The following is a 21,489-nucleotide window of genomic DNA, read 5'->3' on the forward strand; positions in this document are numbered from 1 at the left end:
TACACACGCACACCACATATATCATTTTTGTCAAGCGATTAATATGGAATGCAAATAGGACCCTTGTGGGGTTGGACCATCCAGGTTATCAAATATCGAATCTAGATAATATTTTATATAAACATGTGAGGAGTTTGAGCCTGAGTGGAGGAATTGAACGAACTAGTGCATCTGGGGGGAATGATCTAGAATGTTCAACTCCATCAAAATCCAGATGACATCACTTGGAATTGGTCTGAATCAGGTGTTTACTCATACAAGAGTGCCTACTTGTACCAATTTGAAGGCTCATTTACCTCAATTGATTTTAAATCAATTTGGAAAGCACCAGCTGAACCAAAAATGAAATTTTTGGGGTGGTTGATTCTTCATCAAAAAACTCTTACAGCACAAAACCTTCTCATAAGACACTGGCCGTGTGATTGGATTTGTTGCCTCTGCTCGAGTGCGTTCGAAGACACAAATCATTTGTTCAGTGAATGTGACTTTGTTCGGGAGGTGGTTCCTGCTTGGCAAAACTTATCAATTTCTACCTCCAATCCGCAAGCTGGAGCTACAAACTGGTGGTCCAAGGTAAATCTGACTGTTTCAAAGGTTGATAAGATCGCAACAAGAGGAGCCTTGCTCACAACGTGGTGGAATATTTGGTTAGAAAGAAATAGAAGGATTTTTAATCATAAAAGCCTTTCGGAAAGAGAAGTGGCTCACTTAGTGAAACATGACTTAGACTTACGTAGCTGGGCGTTTAAGCCTCCTTGAGCTGTGTTTTTTTATCTTTTGTAATCAAGGATCTGTTTGTATTCTGTTTTCTTTCTTAATCAAATTCCGGCAGAGCTCCTGCCGTCGTCTTCCTCAAAAAAAAAGTTTGAGCCTGATTGGCATCGGACAACCATGATTTATGAATGTCATGTATGGGAGCAATTTCTTCTCTGTCTAAATTGTATTAGATGGACAAGAACAATTCTTAAAATTATTGAAGACAGAGCATCATTCGCTAAGTAAAAAACAACGCTAGCTGAAGGGTGAGACGTGCAGATTTAATATAAACGTCGACATCGTTGCCGAGTGTCAATGAGATGAAATGGACGAAATGTATATTGATCCATCCTACAAACAGAGTGATTGAATGATGGCATTGCAAGTTACGACGTTAATGCATAATCCTTTGATTCCTCTACTCATCTCGTCAAAAACTCAAGACAACTGTTTGTCCTCAAGTCATATCACCAAAAACAAGAGCAGTAAAAATATCTATGTGCCTTTTAAATTCGCTGGATGAAATGCATGTAGGTTCATCCTACAAATGGAGAGATTGAATGGTGACAATGCAAATTAACCCATGTACTGTCGACGCCTGTACTCATCTCTGTATAACCTAGGTTCATAAAGCTCGTAGCCGTCCAGGTGGTTGATTCTAATCTGAAGAGAGGTCATGCCGCTGTTGAAAAAGAATTCTTCCACGCAGTTCACCAGAGGATCATCCCCAATGCATATGACTTCAACAACCTTAAGGCGTTCACAAGTAAATGATTTTTCTTTAAGCTTGCCAACGATTCTTCGAGTATGAACCTATAGCAAGGAAAACAGCAAGTTTTATGCCGATAAATATATGCACATGCAAAAGCATTTATGTAATCAAGGTTTCAGTATACATGCAGAGAAAGACTTGTACTTTATTGAGTTTCAATGTCAGCTTCTCCAGTTTCGGTGAGTTCTGAAGGAAGACAGTCAGTCCATAGAAGTTTGACTCCAGACACCACGAACCCAGAGTCAGGCTTACAAGATCAATGAATTCTGGACACCATTGTATATTGTTTTCATTTGTTATCTGCACCTGCACCAGGTTCAAATGATCAGGAGCTAGAAAAAACACATGCCATATTATATAAAACTTTTCCTTATTCACCCAAACAAGCCAAAAATTAGCTGGGTTGAACGAAGACAAGGCAGTCAGGAGCCAAGTAAACCAGCACACGCCGGTAACAAGTAACAACAAGACACCTGATCATTTGCAACAACAATTGTGTGACAACTACTCAGATTGAGTGGTTGCCAGAATCTTTCAGGTATTGCTATAGCTCCAAGACACTAGATGTTAAAAGACCTTGACAGAAACATAAACCGTTCTAATGGAAATCCACATGAAACAAGGGTATACTTGCTTTATTCAATAGGAATACATAAGCTGGATCATATGGTAATTAATTACGACGACGTATCCCGTGCAAAATTAGGTATCTACAAATTGAAAATACAATGTCAATCTATTGTGACAAGTGGCAATGAGAGTAAGCCTTTGAACAATTCTGAAGCATTTTCTGACTTTTGTCATTTAGTTCTCAATTATGTATGTACTAGCTTCATGTAAGTTAATTAATCTGAACATCAGAACATGTAGATGTGAATGAAATGTAAATGATCCAGTTGCTGTCTGAAATCAAACCTTGCACAAAGATAAGTCAGTTCAACAGGTTGATGAATCTGTAAATGAACTGAGTACACGAAATAGATTGCAATTTAATCCTAGACACCATCAATTGTTCTATTGATACATCACGTCAAAAGTACCGATTAAGTACAACACTTAGCTTTGCAGGAAAGAATAGCTAATATAGTTCAATTGTGAAGTGTCAAGAAGACACACTATGCTTCTTGTTTTTTCGTACGATCTGAAGATGCATTGACAATTCGACATACTAAGAAAAGGGTGACAGGATACATACCTCATTTACCCCATCAAAATCCAAGGCCAAATATTTGACACCAGATAAGCTTGTGAGCAACCGATGGACATCACCAGCAGTACCAAAATTACTGAAATCATTGGCAAGATAAACTGAAGCAGACACTAGTGATGCCATGTCCTGTAGCAAAGGTACCCGCCCTTTCGGACCAAACAATGTCAGAGCAGTGACGCTCGGAGTGGAAATGCAGCAATCGTACTTGTCAACGAAACTGAAATCAGAGATATTGATTGTGAGGATCTTCAGTGTCTGGGAGGAGATGTGATGATCGTGAATATGGCAGTCTCGCAAGAAGAGACATTCCAATTCCGGGCAGCGCATCTTGAGTTGATTGAAGAAACCTTTGGACAAAACAACCGAGGAGAGGGCCAATCTTCTCAAGTACTGGGAGGTAAATACTGCCTGATTGAGACGGCTGATGCCCACTGCGCGAACATCCAGAACCGGGGCTTGCAACTGTAACACATGGCTGATCCACAGGTTAGCATCTAATGAGTAAACCCCGAAGCTGCAGCTGGGGCATCTGAGCCAGAACTTGTCCACCAATAGGACGGGGTCACGGCGCAACAGTAGAGCGTTGAGGAACTTCTCGAACCGCGCCTTGTCCCCCACCCATGTCCTGGTGTCCCCCTTGAACTCGCAGAAGTCGGCGTTGATGCGGGTGAGGGAGCGCCAGAGGTCGCGCCAGCGCCGGGACAGCACGCACGTCCGCACGGCTTGGCGCGCGTAGAGGAAGGACATGATGCGGCGGATGAGGTCGTCGGGGAGGTCGCTGAGCATGAGCCTGCCTCTGCCGGGTGCTTTCTCCGGTTCCATGAGCCAACCCGGTGACCCAAGAGGCGCTGAGGCGTTTCGTCGAACAGGTGGTGGGCGTGGATGGTGCAGAGAGCTGCAAAAATCAAGAATCAGCCGCGCGCACGAGTCCTCCACTGATCTGATAATGGCCGACGTGCAGGAAAAGCCCATCGATCGAAGGTTGAAGAAGCAACAGCAAGAAGAGGGAGAGCAGCGGGAGGAGGAAGGAGCATTACCTCGATCGCCAGCGGCGGTGGCACGCTAGGGATCACAAGGGCGTTCCGTCGAACAGGTGGCGTGCGCGGAAAGCTGCGGAAAGGGAAAAACCCAAGAATCAAGAAGCCGTGATGAATCGTGGGTTTGTTGAGCTTCTCTTAGCCATAGCTTTGTTGAGATAGTTTGTGCTTGTTACTCTCCTTTTATCTCTTTTAGTTTGTCTATAAGGGCATGGATCCAACTAACCCTATATTTTTTTTCTATAGCGTATCATGATTTCGTGGTTTTAACTATAGGACATCACAAGAAGCGAGTTTTGAAGGAAAACACTTTATAAACCTCGTAATTTGTGAACGGACATTGCACTAATTATTTTAGTGTATTAATTAAAAGCTTATAGTAAAACAACATCAAAAGAAATCTCAACATCCCTACACACTCTCTTGTCCCAGAAAGTCACTGCCATCTCCTGTGTACTACCACATTTGGTTTCATCATCGAAACCATTCATTGGATCTATCAAGCATATTGTATTCTTGTATACAACCCAGTTGTGAAAGGGCATGTAGCCTAGTGGTTACAGTGACCTGAGTAACACCCCAAGGTTCTGAGTTCAGATTGAGTTATTAGTAGAGTTCGGATCCATCCTACAGTGCAACGACAATTACAGTAAAAAACGAACCCAATAGAATCAACAAACTATGCATCCCAATCGAATCAAAAAGAGGGGAATACAAACTTACCATTTGGACAACCATTTCGCATTGTAAAAGGGTGGCCTCTTCCCTTTATACATATCCATTCCATACTAAGTATACCATTCATCCAATCGAATCAAAAAGAGGGGAATTCAAACTTACCCTTTGGACAACCATTTCGCATTGTAAAAGGGTGGCCTCTTCCCTTTATACATATCCATTCCATACTAAGTATACCATTCATCCATCGCATCCTAATATTACAAATTTGAATATACTAGAATGTGTTGCATACGGTATTAGGTTGCTACTTCATCCGTTTCATATTATAAGACTTTCTAAAAAGAGGGGAATTCAAACTTACCCTTTGAACAACCATTTTTCCCTTTATACATATCCATTTCATACTAAGTATACCATTCATCCATCGCATCCTAATACTACAAATCTGAATATACTAGAATGTGTTACATACGGTATTAGGTTGCTACTTTCTCTGTTTCATATTATAAGACTTTCTAAAAAGAGGGGAATTCAAACTTACTTTTTGACAACCATTTCGCATTGTAAACGGGTGGCCTCTTCCCCTTATACATATCCATTCCATACTAAGTATACCATTCATCCATCGCATCCTAATACTACAAATCTGAATATACTAAAATGTGTTACATACGGTATTAGGTTGCTACTTCCTCCGTTTCATATTATAAGACTTTCTAGCATTGTCCACATTCATATATATATATATATATATATATATATATATATATATATATATATATATATATATATATATATATATATATATATATATATATATATATATTAATGAATCTAGACATATATGTATGTCTAAATTCATTAACATCTATATGAATATGAGCAATGCTAGAAAGTCTTATAACCTGAAACAGAGGTCTTATATTAAGGAAGGATGTGTTAATAGGAAATGGTAGTTTTTTTTAACTTTTTCTCATTTTTTTATTACACAAAGACACATATACATACACATCTCAATGCACGCATACCACCCACAAAATGCGCACAAACATACTCCCTTCGTCTTAAAAAAAAGACAAACCCATGTCCAGATTCAAACCCAGGGTTTGTCTTTTTTTTAAGATGGAGGGAGTACGTTTAAAGGGAAGAGGCCAGCGGCAACCCTGTGACCTTACTAAATACAATTGAAAGCACATTCGCATATGTATAATTGTTCCGTATTACTTCCTTTCCTTGCTTCTCAAAAGATATGAAAATAATGTGCAGAACAAAAACACATGCACAAGAACATGTCAAAGCTAACAAATACTGAAGTCCCTACTTCCTAACATACCAAAATCAAATGCAATCAGAAGTGAAAGCAGGTCTTGAAATTCTGACAACACGCGCCAGGAATCATAAAAGGCTGCAGGGTACTAAAAATGTAACAATTAACAAACAGTAATCAAGGTATTTGCGGCAAAATTTTCCAAACAAACAAGTGATCCACTCTGTATCAGTGCAAAAATTTCCAAACAAGTAATACATCCAATCTGTCAAAACAAGCATCAATCGCCGGCAGTGCAAGAAGAGCAGTAAGCATATCAATGTGCCTCCAAATCCGGCTGGACGAAATCGATGCATCTCCACCCCCACAAAACAGTTATTGCCTGATCCTTGGACGCTTGTGATCCTCTCTGAAAATATCACATTCGTAAGGCTGGTGGTAGTCAAAGTGTGTGATATTAACCTCAAGAGAGGTCATGCCACTATCGCGAAAGAATTTCTCCACACGATCGACCAAGGGATCATCATCATCATCATCCTCCAAGCATGTGACTTCCAGGGGATCATCCTCCACGCATGCGACCTCGACAATCTTAAGGTGCTCACATGTAAATGATCTTTCTTGAAGCTCGCATGTGATTTTTTCAGCAGTATACCCCTATAGCGGGGAAACAGTAAGTTTTATATCTATAACACATATGCACGTGCAAAAACTTTCATGTAATTAACATTTCAGGATACAAGTGGAAAAATCTTGTACCTCATCGATTTCTAGCCTCAGCTTCTCCAGTTTCGGTGAGTTCTGAAGGAAGACAGTTAATGCATACAACTTTGAGTCCAGGCACCATCGACCCAGCGTCAGGTTTACAAGATTGTTGAGTTTCGAACACCATTGCATATTGTCTTCAATATTATCTGCACCAGGTATAAATGATCAGGAGGATACACAAAACCCATGCCATATACTACACAAAAGTTATCCTGATTCACCCAAAGCATGCCCAAAAATAACAAAATAAGGACTTGTATCAACCCATGGGTATAAATATGTACACCCGGGGTCTATGTAATCTATCTCTACGATCAATACAATTCGGCGCATCGCAACCCTTTTTACTTCTACTACGGCGGAACTTGGCACCCGACGCGGGGCTGCATCGTCTTCGATCGATCTCCGGCGAAAGGATAAGTCCAATGTTCCGTCGGCCCAGGCAATTGTCTCATCTACATCGGCGTCGTTCAAGGCTACATCAGTACATTCGACCTCTTGGATTGCTCTGGTTTGGATGATATATTTGCCTACCTATTTATCATATGTCTCTATTAATCTAGTCTTAGCATATCAATTTAGCTCTATCGGCTGCTTCTCGTTTTAGGGTTTCTGCCGATATCGACTAAATCCTGTTGCTAGATTAGATTAGCTCAGACATCTACCACCCTAAAAATCAGTCAACAGCATGATTGTCTAGATATTATGTTTCTTTTCATACTTAGTGCTCAAACTTAACTGATGCAGCACTAAGTATGAAAAGAAACATAATATCTAGACAATCAAGCCGTTGACTGACAAGATATGTAAACAGCAGATCAAAACAGCCAATCGGCTGACAAGCCGATGGAGTAGTTCCAGCCGGTAGCCAATAATAGCCGATGCCGATACCAGCCGATAGCGATAGGGTTTAAGCAATCGGCTATATGTCCAATGTAGATAATGATATAAAGGCAATCGGCTGATGATGATGCAATAAAATAACAATATAATCTAGTATAAACCAATCGGCTAGCAATGATATGATAAATAAGCATCGATCCGAAGGTTAAAGCACACATCGGCTGGAGTTCCGATGTCATGAAATCCACAAGATTAGATTAAACAGTGGAACCTTTGTTGTCATCGGCGAAATCCAACTTATATGTATGTGCAATCCTTATGAGCCGATGCAACATCCAGATAACTGACCGGCTAAAACCCCGATGAAACCCTTATTGGCAATCAAGAAGCATGCTAGAGATTATGGTTCTAAGCACGACTTAATATATCAAACTTAACTGATGCAGCACTAAGTATGAAAAGAAATACAATATCTAGATAATCAAGCCGTTGACCGATTTTTAGGGTGGTAGATGTCTGAGCTAATCTAATCTAGCAATGCGATTTAGCCGATATCGGCAGAAACCCTAAAACGAGAAGCAGCTGATAGAGCTAAATTGATATGCTAAGACTAGATTAATAGAGACATATGATAAATAGGTAGGCAAATATATCATCCAAACCAGAGCAATCCAAGAGGTCGAATGTACTGATGCAGCCTTGAACGACGCCGATGTAGATGAGATAATTGCCTAGGCCGACGGAACATTGGACTTATCCCTTCGCCGGAGATCGAAGACGATGCAGCCTCGCGTCGGGTGCCAAGTTCGCCGGAACGTAAAAAACAAAAGTAGAAGTAAAAAGGGTGGCGATGCGCCGAATTGTATTGATCGTAGAGATAGATTACATAGACCCCGGGTGTACATATTTATACCCATGGGTTGATACAAGTCCTTGTCGGACAAGAAAGAAACTAACCTAAAGATAAAAGGAAAATATAAAGTCCTTATCGGACACTAAACACACTTTCCTAAAGATAAAAGGAAACTAACAAACTATTCCTAATTAATAGATAAACTGCCATGCCGCATCCTCTTTAAACTCGGTCACTTAGGGATAAGCCTCCTTTAGTAGATTGATTTCGTTAACCGAATATAGCAGGAATCCGACTATTTATGACTTGATAACTCCTATCGGCTGATTGCGAGATGCTGCAGCCGATAATGATTCTAAGCCGATGACGTCTTTGCCGATTACCAAATTTCACTGTTAACACTTACTCATTCTCTATCCATTGGGTCATCCTCTCATAGTCCTACTATTCGCCACTTGAGCAGCTCACACTCCCGTAGCCTCGGTAGGACTAATTTATGAAAAGTTTTTCTAAAGCCCGGTGTGTCTTTCTTTAATTGTCAATCCTAGATTTTGCCATTTTGGTAATGAAAATAGAACACATCTGTACCTCTTGTTTAGATAAAAAAAAAGAGTGCAATTCTTCTCAAAATCTTCATTTATTTATTTTTGTTAGTCTATAATCTTATAATCTAATTTCACCATACAATGTAGCCTTTTCTATTTTCTTCAACTAATGTGGTATAATTTCTAGATATGCAAAGTGAGCATTGTTGTTTTCTTTTAGGGCCCATATATCAATCGCAACACAAAATTTTGTTTTCTTAATATATTTTATTCCAAATTTCAATTATTTCCAAATAGACTTCCTACTTTATTAAAATAATTTAAGTTTATTTAGAATTAGTATTTAAAAACAATTTTGGAATTTATTTTTTTATTTTGAATTTTAGCTACTCTTAATTTTGGATATGTATAGATTATGTTTTGCTTGTACACTTCTTGGTCTGTAGTCTTTACTTATTTTTTTTATTATATTTTGTTTTGTATTTTAATGGTATTTTTATGTTCATTTGGAATTTCAAATTTTTTTATTTTTTATTTTGAATTTGAGTTATCCTAAATCGTATTTCTATTTGACATGTTTCTTTTTCTCTGAGTAATGTGTGAATATCTAGCTTCTAGAGTGAATGTGATGCCTCCTTTCAAAGTTTTCTTAATACTTTATTTTTTTATATGACACTTTGTAAAAAAAAACTGGGGAAGTATTTGTTTGCATAAATTTTGATATGTACATTTGATTTCTTTGACTATGCAAAAGGTGCTTTGTAGTATTTAAGGTTAGAAACTTGAAAGCGAACCCATCTTTATAACTCGCACGTATATTTTAAAAATTAGCATGTGCTGGTCCTTAAAAAAAGCATATGCTGGTCATTAAGAATTTTTTGTAATTAGTGAATAGGATTAGCCGGTATTGATTTCTGCTAGTTATATATCTTTATATCTTTAGAAAAAAAAATCTGAGAACGTGTCCTGTCCTGTTGCTTGGCATAGCACGGTTTGGAGTTCGAAAAGAACTTCAGCCTTGTGTTGGCTCGGTGTCCGACTCCTAACCGGAGTCCAAAGTTATTCGTTTTTATTTATTACATATAATCAATCTCCACTGTTATAATCTGAACCCTCCATGATCTGACGTTTCAAATATTTTTCTTTTTCTTTGATTAATGTGGGAATTTCTAGCCTCTACAGCGGACGTGGTGCCTCCTTTCAAAACTGTTTTTAATAATACAATAGATTTTAACTTTTTTCTAGTCAAATTTCTTTTTAAGTTTGTTCGAGTTTATAGAAAAGAATAGAAATATTTTTAATACAAAACAAACATATTATCAAAATATATTTAGTGTTATATCTAATGAAACTAATGTGGTGTTATAGATGTTGCTAATTTTTTTTTACAAATTTAATCAAATATAAAGAAGGTTGACTAGAAAAAAATTAAAGCGACTTATAATATGAAATGGAAGGAGTATTATTTTAGAAAAAAAAGGGCCCCTGCTAAATTATATAGAAAATAATAGTTTTGACCTTTTAAAATAATTTAGAAATGAAAAGGTATATGCTTTGAAATAGAGTTAAAATGAGCATAGGTACTTTAGGCTGTGTTCTTTTGACAGGGTTGGAACCCCCCCTCTCTCTCTCTCTCTCTAGCACGTAAAACGGAGCGATATGTTAGCATATGATTAAATAAGTATTGGCTAAGAAAATAAAAAAATAGATTATGATTTTTTTAAATCAACGTTCATATAACATTTTCTTATAGAAACACAGAGTGTTAGCACAGTGTTAGCAGTTTAGGGAGTGCGCGCGGAAAACTGAGATAGTACAAGAAGAGAATACACATTCTTTTTCTCGGTACATGCAGAAAAGAATCTGAAATGAAAATACATGCAGAAGAACATGTCAAAGCTGACAAATACTGATGTCCCCTACTTCACACCATACCAGAAACCGTCGGAATCGGATTGATAGCAACGAGAAGTGAAAGGTCATGCAATTCTAACAACACGCCAGGATCATACAAGGCTGCAGGGTACTCAAACATGTAACACAAAGTTCACTCGGTGCATGGAGCATCAACACAAGTGCCAACGACTAATGATCAAGATCTTTGCAGCAAAATTTTCCAAACAAACAAGTAATCTGTCGGGACAAGCATATATCGCCGGCAGTGCAAGAAGGCAGGCCTTTCATGCAACTGACACAATTGTTTGTCCTCAAGTAATTGCATCAGAAAATAGAGCAGTAAACATTTCTACGTGCCCTCAAACTCGGCTGGATGAAAGTTGATGAAAGTCTAGCCCCATGCCTCCACAAAACAGTGATTGAATGATGACAATTTGACAATGCAAGTTACTGCCTGATCCTTGGACGCTTGTGATCCTCTCTGAAAATCTCACATTCGTAAGGCAGGTGGTAGTCCAAGTGTGTGATATTAATCTGAATAGAGGTCATGCCACTATTGCGAAAGAATTTCTTCACACGGTTGACCAGGGGATCCGGCTCATCCTCCAAGCATTCGACTTCCAGGGGATCATCCTCCACGCAGTCGACCTCGACAATCTTAAGGTGCTCACATGTAAATGATCTTTCTTTAAGCTCGCCTTTGATATCTTTAGCAGTATAACCCTATAGCAGGGAAACAGTAAGTTTTGTACCGATAGCACATAGGCACGTGCAAAAACTTTCATGTAATTAACATTTCAGTGTATGGGTGCAAAAATCTTGTACCTCATCAATCTCTAGTCTCAGCTTCTCCAGTTTCGGTGAGTTCTGAAGGAAGACAGTTAATGCATACAACTTTGAGTCCAGACACCATCGACCCAGCGTCAGGTTTACAAGATTGTTGAATTTCGGACACCATTGCATATTGTCTTTGATTTTTATCTACACCAGATATAAATCATCAGGAGACTACACAAAACCCAATAACCCATGTCATACTACAAAAAAAACTTTTCCTGATTCACCCAAGCATGGCCAGAAAAAAAGGGGCACTAAAACTATGCGATAAGCACACTGATTGAGTGGTTACTGCAAAACTTTCAAGTATAGCAGTAGCTCCAAGACAGTGGATGCTAAAATACCAGGATAGAAACACAATATAAACAAAAAGTAAATATTGAAGAATGTTGTGCTTGATTTATTCAATTGGAGTGCATAACCTGGATCATATGAGAATTAATCGCCATAAAGATTTCCATGCAAGTTAGGTGGTTATACTAGTGAAACACAATGGCTTCATCCACATTTTCATCCATATCAAATGTGCCCTTGATACTTTGAAGAATCGCTACAACATTTTCTATATTTTGAGTTTTTGACTTTTACAGACTAGTTCCCATGTAAATTAACTAATCAACAATGTATCGCAATCACATCAGAACATGTAGTTCTGAATGAATGGAAAATGCTCCAGGTGCATGCTGTCTCAAATCGAACTGCCTATTAAAGATAAGTCAGATCAACAGGTTGATGAATCTGTAAATGAACGAGTACTAGAAATAGATTGCATCAGGTTGGTCCATGACAGAATTCATCATCATTTCAATACATCATGACAAAAGAATCAATTATTCAAAACTTCGTTTTGCAGGAAAGAATAGCTTATCTAGTTTAAGTGTGAAGTGCCAAGGAGATACAACAAACTTCTAAATTTTTCATACTGATACATATCTAAAGATGCATCCACATACCAAGAAAAGGTAAATATATCTGATCAGGATACATACCACTTCCACTGGAAAATCCAAGGCAAGGTGTCTTACACCCGACAGGCCCATGAACCACTGATCAATATTGATAGCAGTATCCAAAGGAATGGCCTCACGGGTAAGATAAACTGAAGCAGACACGAGTGATCCCATGTCTTTTAGTAAAGGTAGACGGCCTCCAAGATCAATCAAGGTCAGAGAAGTGGCGCTCGGAGTAGAAATGGAAGTATTGTAGTCATAAGAGAACTCAGAGTTATCAATGATCAAGACCTTCAGTGTTTTGGAAGATATATCGACGCAAATGATGCTGTCATATATGGAAAGATGTTCCAACTTCGAACAACCAATCTCGAGTTGCTTGAAGAAACCTTGGGTAAAGGAAACTGCAGAGAGGACCAATCTTGTTAAGTACTGTGAGGCAAATACGGCATGACCACCAAGCTCCAACGTGTCCCGTGTTTGGATATCTTGGTCAACCTCCACTACTGGGGCTTTCAACTGTAACGCATGGCTGATCCACAGGTTAGCGTCTGCCGAGGCTTCCTGATCATTGGCACCGTGCGGTATGTAGGATCTGAGGCAGAACTTGTCTAGCACGGGGACGGGGTCACGGCGCAGCAGCAGATTGTTGACGAACTTCCTGAACCGCGCCTGGTCCCCTTCCCATGAGTCGGTCTCTCCGTCGAACTCGCAGAAGTCAACTTTTATGCTGGTCAGTGAGCACCAGAGGTTGCGCCATCGCCTTGACAGCAGGGATGTCTGCACGGCCTGGCGCGAGTCCAGGTTGGAGATGATCCGGCAGATGAGATCATTGGAGAGGTTGCTGAGCCTGTCATTGATGGGTACTTGCTGCGGTTCCATGATCAGCCCGTCGGCCGTCGCTGTGGTGGCCCAGGACGCGCAGCAGCGTTTCGTCGAACAGGTGGTGGGCGTGGACGGTGCAGAAAGCAGGAAAGCTAAAAAAAAATCAGCACAGCAGTGTATTTTAGTCCTCAGCTCGAATGGGAGCAGCAGGGTTTGAGAATGGCCGCGCAGGAATCTAGCTCGTCGATCGAGGGGCGAAGAAGCAACAAGGAGAGGAGGGAGGCGGGAGGAAGAAGAATCATACCTCGGGTGGCGATGGCGAATTGGAAGTAGCGCGCGCGCGCGAGGCAGGGTCAGAGATGCCGCCTCAAGGAGATGTCGCGCCGCGATGACGACTCAATCAATCGTGGGGACGTCTTACTCTGGGCTGCGTGGTGAAGAAAACTTTTGGGCTTGATATGGACGGCCCAGATAAGGCCTGCTAGCTACTGGGCTCAGGCCTAATCTAGGGCGGGAAGAGAAATAATTTTCTTCAAGTTTTTATTTCCTTTTTGCGAGTTAGTAATTTATAAATTTTCGCAACAGAAACAAACTTCAATAAAGTCCTACTGCTATCTAGGGAGGGGTGAAATTTGATAATTCTTGGAGATATTCTGTGTTGTTCACGGAACAAATCAGCTTTGGGGATTAATTTAAGTCAACAATTAATGTGTCCCATGTGTTTGACTTAAATTAATTGTTTTACATATGTATGGAGCATTAAATTAATTGTTTAACTTAAATTAATCCCCAAATGTTTGATGTCCCATGCATGGACATATTTTTTTTATTTAATGTCTCCCATGTGTTACCAAGGGCAAACAGAGCTTCGGTTGAAAAAGGAAAGTAGCAAAATCACAAACCTTCATTAAAAGAAGAGGTAAAATCATAATTACATTCCAATTTCCAGAACAGGGGCAAGAAACCTTTTATGTGATGATAAAAGGAGAGATAGTTTGATTAAGAGGAACAAGAGACACGATAACGTTCACAGGGATTTGCAGAGTTTCGGATCGCTTTTGCAAAGAAACAGCTGTAATTTACATCCATTTTCCGAAAGGAAGTAGGCAAGGGAAGCCTTTTTCTATTTTTCACATGTCAATTGCGCTGTGTTCATGTGTTTCCTTGCTCTCAGGAAAAAGTACGGAAAATAACGTGCTTACATGGAGAAAAAAAAATCAGGAACTAAAATACATGCAGAACTACATGTAAAAGGTGATAAGATACTGAGGCCTTGTTTAGTTATTTTGGCAAAAAAAAAATTTAACGTATACGGACACATATTTGAAGTATTAAACGTGAACTAATAACAAAACAAATTACAGATTCCGCCTGTAAACTGCAAGACGAATCTATTAAGTCTAATTAATCCGTTATTAGTAAATATTTACTGTAGCACAACATTGTCAAATCATAGCGTAATTAGGCTCAAAAAGATTCATCTCGCAATTTACATACAAACTGTGTAATTAGTTTTTTTTCGTCCACATTTAATACTCCATATATATGTCCAAACATTTGATGTGATGGAAAAGTTGAAAGTTTGAAGGGAACTAAACACAGCCAGAAGTTCCTACCTTACCAAAATCAGATTGTAACATCATGTCAGGAAGCATAGAAGGCTACAGAGTACTCAAAACATGTGTCGACAAGTGATACTCGTAGACCGGATGATTAGGGTATTGGAGTACATTGGAACGAGGATCTACGTAATACGACATCAAACAGACAAAAGACAAGGATTATACTGGTTTGGGTCCCTTATCAGATAATTACCTTACTCCAGTTTATATGAGATTGATGATAGAAAACCACATATTACAATGGAAATAGACAGGATTGACGATACCGACGAGATCGTAGTCGATGTATTCGACGAGATCTCCTGGCGACTTGGCTCCACGTACTCCGGCTTCGTAAACTATGGTGGGTGTGTTGGCGATGAGATTCGATGCCTTGCACCCCTCCCTGGGTGTCCCTTTTATACCGTGGATCATCTTGATCTCTAAGTAAGACTCAGAGACATCGGATCTTGTACGATATAACAGAAACTCTACCTCCTCTGAGCAGGACTTTAGAAATCACTTGACTCATAGATATATTTTCCATAATTTGTAACAGATTCCTACGGCGTACACGGGAACAATCCATGTACGTGAAGGTATGCCGTATCCATATATTTCATAAGTCATAGGATATGAGGTATGCCTTATCCGTAACCATGACAGCATGTATAAACAGACAGTACACTTGGTGCTTGGAGACTTGAATCAAGGCCTTTGCAGCAAGATTTTCCAAACAAGTCCATTATGATTCCCTCACATATAGGTCAGATCTAATTTATATCCATCACCCATAAAACTGGGTATAACCACTCTTCCTTAGCTGTTTTGAGGATGTTTTTCGCTGATGTGTCATCTAGGTGACAGCCTTGTCATAACAAAAAAATTTAAAAATAAGTAGGCCCCACATGCATGTTATTCTTCTCTACCCCACACTCTCTCCTCCTTGTGTTCTTGCCACAACAGGGCGACATACGGCAAAGGAGCTCGGGGAGCTTAGCGATGGTGGCGTCCACCAAAAAAGATCTATCCCACATACAACTCTCCACATCCACCAAGTCAGCCAAACCACTACCTTATCGCTCGTAGATCGCCACCGTCACTATTGCCATCATCTTCTAACCATGGAGTTGCACGCCTGCCTCGGCGCTAGTCTGCATCAAACTCAGCTTGCCACTCGCCATGAGAAAAAGGGCTGGTAGGAAAGGAAATGAACCTCACTTACATGCGGGTCCCATTTATTTTTATGTTTTGTTTTTCATCCAAATCCACGTCGGCTCGTTTGACTAAGTCAACATGCCACGTCATAAAAAAACCACAGTCAATACTGTTTGGAAGTTATTTTGTACCAGGTTTAACAACTGAAGGAGACATTATAACCGATTTTACGGTCGAGGGTACAAAACGGATTCGATCAATATTTGAGGGAGTCAAACTGGACTTTTTTCTAGTTCGAGAGGACAGACCAACCCAGCCCACCAGCAACCAGGATGACGGACGAACACTCGGGCGGCGGCGCGGCCGCGGGCTTCCTCTCCACCTCTCCGCCACAGACCGAGGCGGGGCCGCGTGAGACGGCGAAATGTAGCAGTGCAGCGGGAGGGGATAGCGCGCGGCCGCGTGGGCGCACGATGCCGGCGGCACGTACGGCCCAGCGCGCGGGGCCGCAAGGGGAAGCGGTCACTCGCCGGCGCCGCGCGTGTACTTGGTACTTGCGGGTGGATGCATGCGTGCGTGACGCATCGACTTGAAGCACATTCGTGACCTCCGTCCGCGCGCGACCGCGGTGGAAAGGGGGAAGCTGGGATCTCGGATGGGACGGAGTGTCCGCGATAAGGTATACTAGGTAAATGGTAACGAGGCGCGGTGGCGATTGAATGTTACTAAGTAGGTTCGCCGCGTGCTGTTTGGCTTGCACGCTAACTGTTGTTGTCCTGGATGCAGAATACTCCTTCTGATTCTTACACTTATTGCATGGACAATAAATAAAACCCTTATGTCTGTTAGCTTCGGCCACTCTCAAAAAATAATGCACGCCGTCAATAAACTCTTTGGACCGACGGTCAGCATACATCCATTGCCGATCGATCTACATGACATGAAAAAAATCGTACACAAATAATTATTCTTACAATAATGACAGTCATACAATAATTATAAAATAATTACAAACTGTTTCAACAGTCATACAATAATGACATATCATTATTCATACAAAAACCATAAAATATTACACCAAATAATCTTATTTACTATTTCTAAAGTTTTAAACTAATATTAATTTGTTTTACTTCTTTTAATTTTCATTTTAGTTTGTTTTCTATTATTTAAGATTAACTTTCACTATATTTTCCTTCTCAACTATTTTATAAAACCTTCTTTAGCAAATAAACTAAATTTCTATATATTATTTCTTCCCCACACAAATTTTCTCTCTCATCAACTTACAAGTAAATTTTGGAGAAAAAAAGTGTGCAAAACATAGCTCCAAATGTAATATGACCAAAAAAAACATTGGAGGATGAAGTTGCTAACCTTTTAGGCACCTCTGATTTGTATATAATCACCAAAATAAATTTACTAGAAATTTTGGCATGACATCCCCTCTTTTTTGAAGAAATTTTGAAGCTTGCTCGGGCAGCTGGAGGAGGAAGAAGACATATATATATAGGGGTGGGACTTTAGTCCCGGTTGGTAATACCAACCGGGACTAAAGATCCCGGGGGGGCCTGACAGGCCCTGGCAGCATTTGAACCGGGACTAAAGATCAAATATGCCCGTTACCCTTTTTAACCGGGACTAAAGATCATCTTTAGCCCCGGTTTTTATTGTAACCGGGACTATTGTAGAATTCGGCCGACCGACGAAAGATGATTTCTCCACCAGTGGCCCTTGCCTGGGCGCGATGCCGCCCAACTGTGCCAGCACAACCTCCCCAATCCTGCGTGTGAACTGCGGTGACAATGGCAAATCATGGCCAACTTGCTCAATCCTGTTGAGTTGCATGTTGGTTAGGATTCCACGTACGTAGGCATACACATGAGGGCACCACACTATGTATGTGGTCAGTCAAACGTTATATAACTGCTGATTGGATAGAGAAAAACGTATAAAGCAGAGAGAAGATCTATGTAGTGACAAAAACACAAGAATGATATAACACAAACCAAGTACAAGGGTTATTTGTAAATATGGTATGTGTCAATGTGTCATGCCCTCCTCGTATGTTCAAGGGACGTCCTAATTAGCTTTCAACTCAGCATGATTAGATAGCTAGTTTGCCATTTGGCTTTGGTTCACACAGGGGGCACACTAGTTAATTGGTGTAATAGATTATATCGACTCCACACGTTTATTTTTAATAATGGATTGAATCCTAGCATCCCTGTCAAAAAAAAAAAAGAAAAAAAAAAGAATCCTAGCCTCCACAACCCACTTCACACGTTTCTGTACTGTGTATTGGCAATACAATTATTTTCACAAATATGAACCTTAATTTTCCTTTTGTAGAAACACGCTACAAATACATACATATGTTCACGACGCATGCACAATACCTCTATAAACGTACACACACGCTCTATCTCTATGATATCTCTATGAGCACATTCGAAAAACTGGGCCGGTATATCTTGAGATTAATGAAGTTATCACGGGCGCCGCACTTTCGACGGGTACGTTGCATACTACTAAAATAATCTTGAGATTAATAAAAGTCACAAAGGACGTCTTGTTATCAACGGGTACGTCACATACCACTAAAATAATAGTTAGCTATAAATGCTATAATAATAATAATTAATCGTAAATACAAGCACCCGGATTCGAACTTTGATGGGCTGATTCTACTATAAGAAATTTATTACGCTCAATTGTAATACTAGATGATGCCAAAAAATTTGCTAATATACTTAAATTTTTAATAATTTATATTTATGTACATGCACCGGTCGGATTTATAAAAATATACCCATCCCGCGAAATAGAAACACGGACCGCAATGGTCCCGCAGCTCCAAAACACGGGACCCGGTCCCGCGACGGTCCCACAGGTTCAAAATGCGGAAGCGAGGCAGCCAGATTCTTTTAACTTGTGTAGCACTGTCTTCGGCACTGTTTGGAACTGTTTGACACTGTTCAGGCAACGACCCCGCAGGTTCAATGTGCGGAACCGGCCCCTGAACAGGTTGAAACAGTGCCAACAACAGTGGCAAACAGTCAAAAACAGTGTCAAACAGTGCCGACTTGGAAAATAAATCGCTAGATGTCTCGCTCCCGCACTTTGAAACCGCGGGACAGTCGCGGTCCCACGTTTCCGTCCCGTGGGACGGGTATATTTAATCCGTCTCACAATAAGTATATAAATGTTAATTATTGAAAAAATAAGTATATTTGTATTTTTTTTCGATGATGCCCCACGCTTTGATGCGGGTATATGTTAAGATATTGGAGAAATGATGAATTGATTTGGATTGAAATATTATGAAAATGATTTGAGAATGATGATTTAGCATGTATATGTTATAGTTTTAGAATGAAATAAATTGTAGATATAATTACTATATGCTTACATGTTGAGTTTCGTGTGCTTAATGGGTTGATGTGGCATACTTGCATGTAAATTTTAGGAGTGCTAATAAATGTTATGTTTGTACATTAAGCTTTAAGTGTTTAGTGAGCATTAGGCCATTCCCAATCCAATGACTAGGATGGTGTCCATAGCATTAAATAAGCTGCCACTTAGAGCAAGTATAATAGTAGGCTGTAAGTCGGCTAAATATTGAGGTAGAGGAGAGAAGAGAGGAGAAGCGGGCTGTAAACTTGCAGCCAGCTTGGACACAAGAACCAAAAAAATTCTGTGAGAGAGACAAACGAGCCATGTATTAATTGTAAATAGCTAACTATTTTATGTGTGGACTAAAAGAAGGCTGCAAAGAACCTTATAGCCAATAAGTCGGTTGTATTATTAGCATTGCTCTTAGGATGAAAGATCATATAGCAAGTGAATAAATGAGGAAAGAGAAGGAAACTAGGTCTTGCATGAGACATAGTTTCTACACAACATTCAAAACATCATGTGAGATAACTAGCATTAAATTTAAGTATAAAAAGTGGTGTTTGTATTGTAAGAGCAGGTATAATAGCAGACTAAGCCAACTATAAACATATTTTAAGGAGATAAAAGATAAGAGATAAGAGCAGCGGGCTGCAGTACGGACTACCAGACGTATATGTGTATGACAGGTAGGACTAGATATTGATTGTGTACTATATGTTGTAACTATTATATGAATTGGCTATTAAGTTGACTATAGATGATTTGGAGCCAACAGTTGATTATACTATTAAACTTGCTCTAAGATTAGTGTCTAATACTAGTTTTTTGATGTGGAGTTTATGAACTATGTCTAGTGTCTTGGGTTGGTAGTGACCTTACCTTTAGAGCAAGGTCAATAGTGCAGCCCACTACTAGCTCCAAATCGTCTATCGCCAATTCATACAATAGTTGCTTACTATACTATTAATACCTGGTCCCACCTATCATACACACATTACGTCTTGGAGTCCGTGCTGCAGCTGGCTATAAATCTGTAGCCCACTCCTCTTCTCTCTCTTACTTTATCTCTTTAAAATAAGTTTATAGCTGGCTTATAGCCTGCTATTGTATCTGCTCTTATAGAAAGAAGAGATAGACACTATTGAGGCCAAATTAATTACCAGATGCCTCTAGCTAGGCTGGCCACTGGCTGGGCCTTTGAGCTTGGTCAGCTGCCTTGCTGCGGCGAACCGCAGCCCACCGCTACAGTGCTGTGTGTTGCCTACCTGCTGCACGGCTGCAGTCAGTTTGGATCCAATCATCCAACTGGGATCAGTACATGGCACAGCTCTCTCATTCCGGTTCCTACCAAACCGCTTGCGTGTGTGTATATAACAATACCCAAGGTCAACGAACTTCCACTGTCTTCTTCCTTCTTGCTTCCTCTCTTCTCTTAAATATTCTTTGCTTGTACGTACTGCAGCCCCCCTCCCCGAAAAAAAAATTATTTTAGACTTTTTATTTTTAAATTTTATTAATAGATCATTCTAAAAAGTATTTTTAAATCTAAATCTTTTGGCCACGTCAGCCTATCAAAATAACTCTTATCACGTCATACGTAGCTGGCGTGGCAGCGTTGTCGCTATTAATAATTGAAGCTAAAAATATTTGACTTAACAATATTCTAAAAATACTTATATTTTGAGATGGATTGTAAAAAACTAGGTAGAAGATCCTAATGTGGTTTTTCACAAGGAGCTCGCAAATGTAGATGAATTACTTACTTTGATTCAATTCCACATTATTTAAATTATCTTTAACTTTTATTTTATATATTTGTTCCTTAATTATCTCGCCTCCACTTTAACTGTGGGCCCTCCATTGGAAACCCTTTTTAGGTTATAATTTATTTTTTCGGGTCAATGGACACATATGATTGGCTACAATGATAAGAGCCAACCGTTGACAAGTCTCATCGTACGTTTTTATTTAGAGACTAGCTAGGCAAGTCTTTGACAGGGCCATAGACGATCGATACATACACTTATTCCCCCGGCCGCGCGCGCGCGCATAGCATTGTAGTAGATTGAGTGATATTCGACGGCGCCGGCG

General features: G+C 39.9%; 1 protein-coding gene across 1 annotated transcript; it reads right to left on the minus strand.

Annotated features, from left to right (window-relative positions):
- Positions 1 to 1,072: 1,072 nt before the first annotated feature.
- LOC4348013 (uncharacterized) lies at positions 1,073 to 14,883 on the minus strand. The gene is made up of 13 exons (XM_066304898.1): positions 14,862 to 14,883; positions 12,455 to 13,392; positions 11,454 to 11,609; positions 11,123 to 11,351; positions 6,483 to 6,637; positions 6,186 to 6,380; positions 5,790 to 5,871; positions 4,998 to 5,040; positions 4,616 to 4,658; positions 4,499 to 4,563; positions 2,724 to 3,633; positions 1,673 to 1,834; positions 1,073 to 1,569 (listed from the first exon to the last, which is right to left on the minus strand). The coding sequence occupies exons 1-13, from the start codon at positions 14,881 to 14,883 to the stop codon at positions 1,333 to 1,335; spliced, it is 3,237 nt and encodes a 1,078-aa protein (XP_066160995.1). The 3' UTR covers positions 1,073 to 1,332.
- Between the last annotated feature and the right edge of the window lie 6,606 nt (positions 14,884 to 21,489).

This window comes from Oryza sativa, chromosome 10, assembly GCF_034140825.1.
Source record: "Oryza sativa Japonica Group chromosome 10, ASM3414082v1".
NCBI lineage: Eukaryota > Viridiplantae > Streptophyta > Magnoliopsida > Poales > Poaceae > Oryza > Oryza sativa.